This window comes from Etheostoma spectabile, chromosome 7 (genome assembly GCF_008692095.1).
Source record: "Etheostoma spectabile isolate EspeVRDwgs_2016 chromosome 7, UIUC_Espe_1.0, whole genome shotgun sequence".
In the NCBI taxonomy this organism is placed as follows: Eukaryota; Metazoa; Chordata; class Actinopteri; order Perciformes; family Percidae; genus Etheostoma; species Etheostoma spectabile.
The window spans coordinates 9,095,208-9,106,221 of record NC_045739.1 but is presented as its reverse complement, the minus strand read 5'-3'; the positions used below and the strand labels follow the sequence as shown (position 1 = coordinate 9,106,221).

Below are 11,014 nucleotides of genomic sequence, written 5' to 3'. Positions count from 1 at the left end.
GTGTGTGTGTGTGTGTGTGTGAGAGAGAGAGTATAGGGTCTGTGTGTCAGACAGGTCACGGTACAGTCACAATAAACTTTGTTTGGATATGTGAATCATACCTATCTAGTACAACTCAAGTGAGTCACAGTGCCCCTGATGAGCAAATCCTGCTTACTCATATATGTTTATGGCCAACTTCTAATATTTTAATAGTTTCCTCACAATTTAACAGAACAAAGAGATGAGGACTACATAACCCAAACAAAGAACATGTGTGTATTTGTGATACATAATTTATGTGGGGAATCCTATGTATTATATATGCTGAGATGAGATATGGTAATGTAGTGTGACCTCTGTATGACAGGGGAAGTGCCTTAATGTATAATGGATGAGTATGTGTAATAAATGATGAGATAAGGGAGAGTAATCCAGCATAGGGCTACTTTGAGTTGACTGGGTGGAGAGAAGCAGGGGAAGAGGGAACAGCAGCACAAGCCTTCCCTCTAGTGGTAAAGACATATTTCTTTGGTTTGAAGCCACAGCAGCCACCGGACTGCAGCCTGCAGACTCAAACTGACCATATACGGTACATGATTCAATGGATGCCAACATGAATAGATGATGATGATTAGTCGCTCTGCAGAAAATTAATGTTGATAATAGATAATAGTTTGACATTTATAACAAAATTCCAAATGTTAGTAGTTGCTGCTTTTCTTTGTTTTCTTTTCTTTTTTGTAATTGTGTATTGAATATTATTGGGTGTTGAATACAACAAACAACTTGAAGATCTCTCAATGTCAAACTCAAAGTCACTTTGGGCTCTGGACATATCTTCCTATTTTTGGGTGTAATATAGAATAAACATTTACTTTTGTTGGACGCATATTCAACAGATTAGTCGATGATGATAATAATTGTTAGTCCCTTTAGTTGTGTGTGTGTGTGTGTGTGTGTGTGTGTGTGTGTGTGTGTGTGTGTGTGTGTTCGTATGTGTATATATATTTATATATATATATATATATATATATATATATATATACACATTCCACTCATTGCCTAAATCCTCACCTAGTGTCTCTAAAGATTATAAAGACATCCTGAACATTTACTTTAATATCTTAATTCATTCAATTGCAGAAAGAGATAATTAAATAAACGTGTGTTTTCTATTTTTCTTTGTTGGCAAGCTCATGCTGTCTGTCTGTCTATCATCTCTCTTTCTTAATCCTTTGGCCTGCCAGAAAATGTTGCCTTGTGTTTTGCCTCCTCAAACAAAGCACAATATAAACATGTAGAACCACAAATGAAGGTCATGACCAGATACACAACAACATTACAGGGACTGCACTTGTTGCAATTGATTTCCTGGTGACTGGGGGTACATTCTTGTGGTTACCATAGAGATGTCAAGCTGTGGAGATGTCAAGCTGTGGCCAATTTTTTTTTTTTAGTTTGGTTGGATGACCTCTCTCAGCTACACCAACACACATACCACCACACACATACACACGCCACACAAACACAACAACAACACACACACACACACACACACACACACACACACACACAGAGAACTGAATCCTCACATTTACAACAAAATAATGTTTTTTTTCTTCGCTGTGCTTAGAGTTGGTCAGTTCTCCAAAACTAACTGAGGTCCAGGTAACACAACGTATGTTATTCTGTAACAGACAATCTTGAACTTAATTTCCTCTATTTGTTGATTGACTCGAAGACTTAATGAGACTGACTGTAAACTGCTCAGTGTTAGCTGGCACAGCCTTGCTAAGACTGAACAGACCGGTGTGTATGTGTGACGTCTGACAAGAAGATGTTCCAAGTATAAGAAAGAATGAAGTTTCAAATACATACACCCCCTGGGTAACAACCACAACACAACACAACAAACTCAACTTTCTTTTCTTTTGATCTAAGGAATCCATGGCGAGTTCAAAACAAACCTCATTCTGACCTTGACAGCTCTGACGGATCCTGCATTGGATATACAGAAAGAGTTACTAGTTTTCCTAAGACATCTGCATTCTAGCTCTGCCAGGAGGCTTTGGTGAGCCAACACTGCGAGGGGTCCACCACATGGAAGCCTGCTGGCAAATTTGACAAGAGGATCTCTGCAAGGGGGCTGGAAGATTGTGACATCATTCCCGACCTCTGCTAGAGGGCTGTTTTCTGACTATGGCAAAGCCAGCTGCATCAGGGGGGCTACTAGTCTGGCTATCACCAGACCAAGCCAAGCTCAAAAGATTTGAGATTGAGCACTGGTCTGGGGAGTCTCCTCTGTATTCTATCTGCACAAGAGGCAAGACCAGTAGGCATAGGTCAAATGACTCTGTACGAAATTGGAAAGTCCTTCAACCAATCAGGCCAATGATCCTGGTGACATAGAAGCAACAGCGGCATCAACGGGTTTGCTGGGCTTCGGTGGTATTCGGTCGCCGCTATGTTGAATGTGAACAAGAAGCTGCTTGGTCTCCTCTCTATCGTCACAGTGATAAACCCACAAATAGCTTGCCAGGTAGATAAGCCAGTTTGTAATTAGTTCTTGCAAAATTGTGAACTGAAGCAGTAGAATTAAACGTGCAGGTTTCCAGACTGAGCTGAAGGGCAAAATCAAATCGCCGGCAGAGTGGGCGGGGCTTACCCAGTCTAGGGGGCTACTGCTGCCAGTGTCGAGGCAGACACCATGAGGGAGGCTTGTGATGCATCACAGAGAGGCTGATCAAGGCTTTGTTGTGCTGCAAAACCACTTACTACTGGCCTGACTGCAGCTGTGGTGTTGTAACAGTTGGCAGGTGGCAGGATTAATCTCACAAGCAATGCTAAAGTAATTACCGAGATATAAGTGTTCTGGTTCCTGCAGGCGTCATGAAGTCATAACATGTTCTTTATGCTATTCTAAGTTAATGAAGCAGGTGTAAAAACACATTTTCAAATAACAAAGAACAAAACTTACCCATTCCCCAGATCATCAATATCATCATCGTCATCATCATCATCCTCGTTTGGGCTCTTCGTGTCGAGGTTGCTGTTGCCGTGGTAATCTCCCTTCAGGAGGGCTGGATCCGAGTCGTCCAGTGCTTCGATGAGTTGGATACGACCAGTGTGGCTGATCCGGAGAGGGATGTCTGACTGGGTGTTACCTGTGGATGGGGCTTCACCAGCCTGGAGACGAGGGCTGGCTTGACCCTGGCGCCATGACAACGGAGAGGAGCGATTTGATAGACTGGAAATTGAGAATGCGGCAGCTTCATCACTGTCGTAGCACATGGTCCCCTCCACACAGCTGTGGGATGAAAAAGAGGTTTATGTTTTAGGGTTCTTAAGGAATATTCACAGCAATGTGCTCCTCTGAAGGATTGAAGGTTCAGCACAGTTTTAACTGACAAGAAGTGAATGTCTATATTCCATTTCTTTTTTTGTTTCTCAGAAGAGTTTAGGATGTGCTTCCCCCATCCAATCACCTCTCCTCCTGTCTCCACCCTACATCCTCTTCTCTCAAAGGAACCTCAGTGTATAAGGCCGTGTAGTGATTTTACACAAGCTTAAGGATGAATGGTTTCCAGGTGGGTGCAGTGTGCCTTTGTATATTTGTTAACACACAAGTAATGTGCTTTCCTGTCAGAAAAATGCCTTTATGTTCCTCTGTGACCTGCATAGCACTTCATGCTGGCAAACATTTGTGTGAGTACAAAAAACAGCATCAATAACATCACAATATTATGCATTCCCTGTGCTGAAGCAGCACGGCACATCACTGCTTAGTGCTTAGGGTGAAAATGATGAGCATTAACATAATAAAAGTTAGTGGCTCTCAGTCAAAGTATTTGACAGTTCGCGCATTTCCCTTCTACATTAAAATTAATCTTGTCTGCAGGATACAGAATCATCTGAACAAAAACCATCAATAGAGAATGAAATGCTTAACCACTAACATGAAACAGGCAGGGAAGACGTGGCGAGAGGGCGAGAGAGAGTGGATGCTACCCATCCTGTTAAAATTGATTTTTACAGACTTTCTGCTTGTTATGCATTCAGTATATATGAGGGAAAGTATGTGTAGACAAAACAATTCCCTTGCTCGCCAAGCCATTTGTTTAATTCATGCAAATCTCACACTCTAAACACTCATTCTTCACAGGAAATATTACATCTTGTTTGCACAGGAAACTTCCACCAACAGGCTGTAGGCCTTAAAGCAGAATATGTCTTCAGGGACAGCGGGAGTGATTCAAGGTTATTACAGTAAGATAAAAGTATGAATGGCAAAGGAAATGTATTCCAGCATGGAACCATCTGCTGCTCTTCATGTAGGGAGCCCCCACTGAGGGACATAGAAAGGATACATGGCAGGAGACGTACGGTCAGGCAGACAGAGGGGAAGCTCTCAAGGTCAAAAACTGAAGACGCGCTGAATACAATCAGAATCAGTGAATTAAAGACAGAAGCAGAGGGAGGGAGAGGACACACAGATGCTCACTCACTACACACTTAATCACAGCATTATAGCATGTGTTGTTGTGTGTCTGAATATAAGTCATGAGTGTGCATTGGCAGGGTTGGCTTTGAAGTCAGCTTTGAGCTAATCCTGCTTCAGTTCCGTATTAACTGATGCAGAGGGAGAGCAGGCGGAAAATGACAGACTATTGGCAACTGGTCTATCAGGACTACTGATATTGATCTGAGAGCACATATGCAGTTAACCACCACACCCCAACACACGGTTAGCAATGTCAATAAGAATCTGCCCATCTCAACTGCTTTTTTTTCCTATCGTAGAATAAAATGCAGGCTTGTGTGTGAGTGTGTCTGACCTGTGGCTAAGCTGCACTCCTCTCAGGCTGGTCATGGTTTCCTCCAGGTTATGTCGAAGGTCCAGAACATTTTGGACTGTCCTCTTCCTCTGGGACTCTGGGTCTGCACACATGCATGCACACAAACACACACACACACATGCACACACAAAAGCAAACAAAAACATAAACACAAAGGGCTATTTTTTATGAAATGCCACGTTACATTAGTGGATGACAAAAAAGATTTACAAATATATTTTTGTACAGATGCATATGTAGTTAATAATAAATACACTGTGAAAAAAATGACCAAATATGACTTGATACCGTAAATGATGATCATCAATGTTTCATCTATTGGCTATGCTCAAAACTAACCATGCAGACTGATACTCATATCAGTTCAGTCCCCCACACACAGTGACGAACAACAACCCTGAAATAGGGTACAACGGGGAAACAGGTGAAAATAATAACAACCTCAAAGGAAAAGACATAACAGAGGTAACAGTTGTTTTTCCAGATGGCAGTGGAGCAAACTAAATTAAATATGATGGCAGACAGACAGACAAAAACACAGAGTAGACCTTTAAGACCAGACAATCATATCCAGCCAGAGCCACATCACCTGCTATCTGTCTGGATCCCTCCTCTTTAACCACCCTCAGTCACAATGCCCTGGTGCCCGCTCAATGCACTGTGCCCCTTTGCCCCTCGCTCTCAGAATAAACCAAAAGGCTTCCTCACAATCCACCAGGGAACACATTGGCATTTCTAATATGCTGTAATCTGCTCAGATTGGGCTATGTAGATTCACGCTGGGCCATCCAGCCATTCATACGTGTGTGTGTGTGTGTGTGTGTGTGTGTGTGTGTGTGTGTGTGTGTGTGTGTGTGTGTGTGTGTGTACAGACAACTCCCCCTGTGGATTGGAAGATTGGATTTGGATGCAATATAGGAACCAAAGTGGTTCAACCACTTAGTGATACAGACACCCTGTATTTATGCTCAGGAAACAACACATGTTTCAGTTTAGAGTTTTTATATTAAAAACATGACAATCTGAGAGTTTGATATGGGGTCCCGCTCTCACTTTTGTTGCTACTATCAAATCCATTTCATACTCAGTCAGGGGTCAGACCTGACACTGAAAACCAGGAAGAATTTACACATCATACTCTATCATATACATTCTCACATGGACCGTAAACTAGTTAGGACACCGAAGCTGCATCTCATGACCCTTGCACTCTGTTTATTTATGTGTGATGGGGGGAGGGTCAAATAAGAGTTATAGCGGTAAGATATGGGATATGGTCTGTTCACCCCCTCAGGTTCAGTTCAATAGACCATTAGAACTGTCCAGCTGACTTCCAAATGAGCACAGCAAGAGACTTGCTATTAAGGAGAAGGAGATGGTGAAGTTTATATATTGCTGATTTCCACCTGGGTCTCGTTTCCACATTCAAAAATTTGCTTTAAAATTGCAACATAGAACTTTTCACAAAAAGGGACAGTAAACAGGGTCTAGCTGTTGTTTTCCATCACTTCAGTCCACCCCTTATGTCTAAACTGACATGTCATTCAACAATGACATTCATGATCCAATAAATCCTAATGACTTTGGTGATTGATGTTTTTGGCATTTGGTGAAATATCTTGACAACTATTAGAGAGATTACCATAACGTTTTGTACATTTAAGGTGCCCATAAGATGAATCCGACTGACTTTGGAAATCCCTGGTCTTATTCTCTTGCGCAAGGTTCACATTTGTGGTTTTGAGTTAACAGCTCAACATTTGGATGAATTTCTAAGTATGGAAATTTGTTTATTCATTTATGTCACCCTCAGGATGAATTGTAACAACTCTGGTGATCCCCTGACTTTTCCTCTAGCGCCATCATCATGTGAAAAATGTCTCCATTAATTTGGGTCAAGAGCAAATATCTGCAAAACTAATTGCATTCCCATCTGCCTCAGTTGTACTGTGTTATGTTACCAATAGCAAATTTTAGCATGCTAACATGCTCAGATGGTGATCATGCTGGCATTAATATTTAGTTCAAAGGCCAGCAGTGCCTCTAGTCATCATGGCTGTAGATTCTTTGTCTTGTTATATATAATATTTAACATAAATTCTGTTTTTTCAGTATATACTGAGCCCCTGGAAAAACGCAGAATTCTTCTAACACACACAACCCTAAAAACACTCAACCCTCCCTCCCACACAGAACCCATTCACAACCACTCCTCCTATGAATCAGTCCAGCTGGCCAGTAAGGAGGTGAAGGGGGAGAGACCTTTCTAATGAGTGAGGAGGGCAAATCATGAGCAGCCAGAGGTGTCAATCTCAACAACAGCTGCAGACTAAACATTGTGCTTAGGTCTGCTCATATGCACATACTCACCAACACACTGAGAAACAACACGTACACCAGACCTGATTTATAAAGCTGGATTGATTTCTCCTAAAGAGAATGGCCCCATAGACAATTGATTAGGCAGCCCTGGGGACAGGCAGCTCAGCGGAGAGATGATGAAGTTGTTGTGATCCAACCTTCTGCCACTCACACACAGACACACACATTCACACAGCATGCAAATGTTTCATAACAAAAGAAACAACATACAATAGAACTATTTTGGTCTGCTGGTGGTGCACACAAGAAAGGTAGTGATGCACAATGTTAAACAATTCAAAGCTATGAAGAGCCACCTTTCAGCTTTAAAATGTAATTTTTTTTCTAATCTGTTTATGCTAATGTTTAATGGGAACAAAGAAACATGCAAACACAGACAAAGTCTGACACTTTCAGCCACGCGCACACACGCAGGCTTTAATTGGCCGATTTTAATTACCCTAAACGTAGCTTTGTTTAACATCGGCGTCAAATTGATTAGATACGGTCTGCATGATTATGTGTCTGTGTGTATATGTGTGCCCGTGTCTGTAAAAGACTTCCTGTCCTGCCTCTGCACTGGCCCTGTTGGTCCCAGCTGGCATGGGGAGGGGGTGTGGTGGTGGCAATGGGGGGAATTAGGGATGCAAATATCCCTGTCAGCCATGGAAGCACCCCAGGGGTGCAGATGAATTACACTGATCTAGTTTAAACTGAGTGTGTGTGTGTGTGTGTGTGTGTGTGTGTAGAAGGGCCTCTGTTCATGTCAATATCTGTGTTGGTACGGGTGCACTCCACCTGCCTTATCTCAATACAGTTGTGAACATAAACTCTAGCTCTGAAGAGGCTGCGGAACTAGTTGAGAAGCCTTTTATAATAGCCCACTCAGACTCTTGGAATGACAGTCAGCAAGTTAAGGTGAGAATGCTATTGTAAGTGCGTGCATGTACTGCATGTGCAGGACAAGCCCATTAAACAGAATTGTTGGCTTTTGAATTAGAAGCAATGTAAAGGAGCTTGTTTTTGAATCCACAAGACAGCAAAGCTTGGGCAGATGTTCACATGGTCCTCAAGACTGATGGTCAAATTGCAGCAGGACATACATACATCTAGAAATGCTTTTAATATTACTTTCCCGCCCTGTCTGTGGTTCTCAGCGTCAATTTGTTTCTAGTTAAAATGTAAATCTTTATAAATGAGTCCTGATGAAGTTTTCCAAACTGAGGTACTCAAAGTGATGCAGGGTGTACATAAAAAAAAAAGAAAAATAATAATTTTCTCATTTTCAACCTTCATAGCTGGAGGTGAAAAATCTGAACGGGTACAGGACTGAAGGAAAATGTTACTCAGTGTGACAGTATTACTCATCTATGTGTTTTTAATAGTCCTTGGACATCTGTGGCACAAATAAATAAGCTATATCAAGCATTGGCTACATAGACAATACTTGTTGGTGGGATAAATCCAATTTTGTTTTTTGGTCTTTTTATGGGATTAGTTGACAATAAGAGAAAAATACTCCAATTGCCAAAAGTAGAGGAGGTAGAGAGAGAATGGTTTATGATGTGGATGTCTGGTGGCTACTTGTCTAGCAGACAGAGTGAGTGAAAAAATAAGAGAGTGAAACTGCTGTCCACTTGGTTTCCTCGCTTGGGTCACTTGACTCTCCTCTCCATTAGAAAGAAGAAAAAAACTCCCCAAAGACACACTAATGGCTCTGTTTTTTCAGGAGTAGTCTGCCATAGTGTGTGTGTGTGTGTGTGTGTGTGTGTGTGTGTGTGTGTGTGTGTGTGTGTGTGTGTGTGTGTGTGTGTGTGTGTGTTTGTGCAGTAACTTTGCATCCTTCTTTGACAGTGTGTTTCTGTGCAGAATGCTTGTTCTTCCATCTGCCCGCACATGAGTCTTTACGTCTGTACCAGCGAGAGGTAAGGTTTTGCAGCATATGAATATAGGTTTGAGTAATGGCTCCTGTTTCTATTCTTTCCTTCCTTCCCTCCGGAGTTCATTTGTCCCTGTCCGGTCCACGTGTGCACATATGTTAGTGTCACCGTAACACTCCTCTGGCTACAGTACCCTTATCACAAGACAGATGTGTGTGGTTGAGCATCGCTGCTTCTGCATCAAAAAAAGGTCTGGACCTCCTCTGGCGATGTGTATTAGTCTTTAAAATAATCATACACTTCCAAAGTGTTTCATACAGCATTCCTGAAAAGTGACATAAATATCATACAACAGGATGCTAGTAAAAGTTGTATTTTTTAGTCTTTTTTTATTGTTTAAGTTTTCACATTATGTTCTGTTTGACATTATTTCATTATGACATGGTGGCCAAAAATTTGCATAGCATGGCCAGACTAATTTGCAAATGCGTATCAGTCTGAACTTCTCAGTTCATTTTTGATATAGAATAGAATAGAATGGCTATTCAACTGTGCAGACCAAAATGCCACTAGACCTAACTGAGTAGACCTACAACCAGTCACAGCAACAACATGTGACCTACACCAATTAGAGCAATGAAACAACACAGCTTTAAGCGACACATGCAAGTTAGGGCAGTGCTTTGTCTCTTCTGAAGCAGGAAAAACATGGCGGCCGGGTCACAAACTTTTTCAAATTACAGCTAAATTGTGTGTTACATGAATATATACCACCTGAAATAACCTGTGTATTGCGTTCATGCATTGTCACTTAGCCTGAAGAACTTAAAACACGTCAAGTAGGTCTAACCCGATCCAAGCCCAAACATCATTTAAAAAAAAAAAAGTGCCCGAAGCCTACGGGTCTGGCCATGTATCAACACTCTAATATACACCTGTCACAATGTGTATATGAACCTGCTTAGCTACTCAAATGATTCATTATTTACTAATTTGTTTGACATGACCATTAAGCATAATATTCCTTGTCTTCTCTTCTTTTTTTCTGTTGTCTGTCTTAACTCAGGGAAGCATCACAGCCCTCTGCTGACCTCAGACCGTTTGGAAAACAGGAAACATTACAACATACAGCTATTCCTGCACATCTGGACAAGGCGGACAAAGACACGCTAATGCACCCACATGTGCACAAACACACGTACACCAGGATGTCACAACAGGATATTAGATCCTTGAAGATAATATCAGATATGTGACATGAGCGGTTAATGAGCATATCGGAGCACAAACATCACTGCATCTGTGTATGCTAAATTTGAACAGTTGTTGGTTTAAATGCAAAGAATGCTCACATGATTTGTGTGTCAATGCACAAGTGTGAGAAAGAAGATATTGAGAGATAGTCAGTGGTGGTTTGGGGCAGCTGACTGTGTCGAAATCTATTTAAAATTGGAAACCCTTATGTAAGAGTAGATTCCATAACAGAACCAGAAAGAATGAGCAACACACTGACTGCCTTAGAAACACAGACATGTGGACAGACAGATAAAAATATTACTAATAAAACCAAGATCATCTGTGCAGCATTTAGCAAAAAAAATGAGTTAAAACCTTTAAACTTCTCTCTCTTATCCTCTCAGCCAGGAGCTCCCGAGCCCTCAAAACCTGGATCTGAACGTTGACCCCAACCACAAACATACACACAGAAAACACACTTGCCATATCTCCTTAACCACAGCCCTATCTGCTGAGAAGTCAGAGCGCTATCGGCTTAGAGGGTAGGATGAGGAAGCTTTAATAGACTTGAGAGTTACTTTCTCAGAAAAGAAGGTTGAGACCTCGCCAAGGTAACCAATGAACACATCACCTCTAGTCCTCCTGATCAGGCTTCAAAACACAAAGAGGAACGTGTGTGTGTGTGTGTGTGTGTGTGTG

At 41.6% G+C, this 11,014-nt stretch overlaps 2 protein-coding genes across 7 annotated transcripts in view; one reads left to right on the top strand and one right to left on the bottom strand.

Annotated features, from left to right (window-relative positions):
- Nucleotides 1–11,014, top strand: part of LOC116692455 (rho-related GTP-binding protein RhoA-C) — a 732,216-nt gene that overhangs the window by 203,515 nt on the left and 517,687 nt on the right. The gene's annotated exons all lie outside the window — the stretch shown is intronic.
- nav1a (neuron navigator 1a) overlaps nucleotides 1–11,014 on the bottom strand; it is an 86,191-nt gene that overhangs the window by 48,717 nt on the left and 26,460 nt on the right. For all 6 annotated transcript variants that reach the window (XM_032520709.1, XM_032520707.1, XM_032520708.1 and 3 more), the window contains exons 6-7: nucleotides 4,818–4,920; nucleotides 2,960–3,289 (exon numbers count right to left, since the gene is read on the bottom strand). In XM_032520709.1, coding sequence (XP_032376600.1) covers nucleotides 2,960–3,289; nucleotides 4,818–4,920 — 433 coding nt within the window. The remainder of the gene's footprint in view (nucleotides 1–2,959; nucleotides 3,290–4,817; nucleotides 4,921–11,014) is intronic.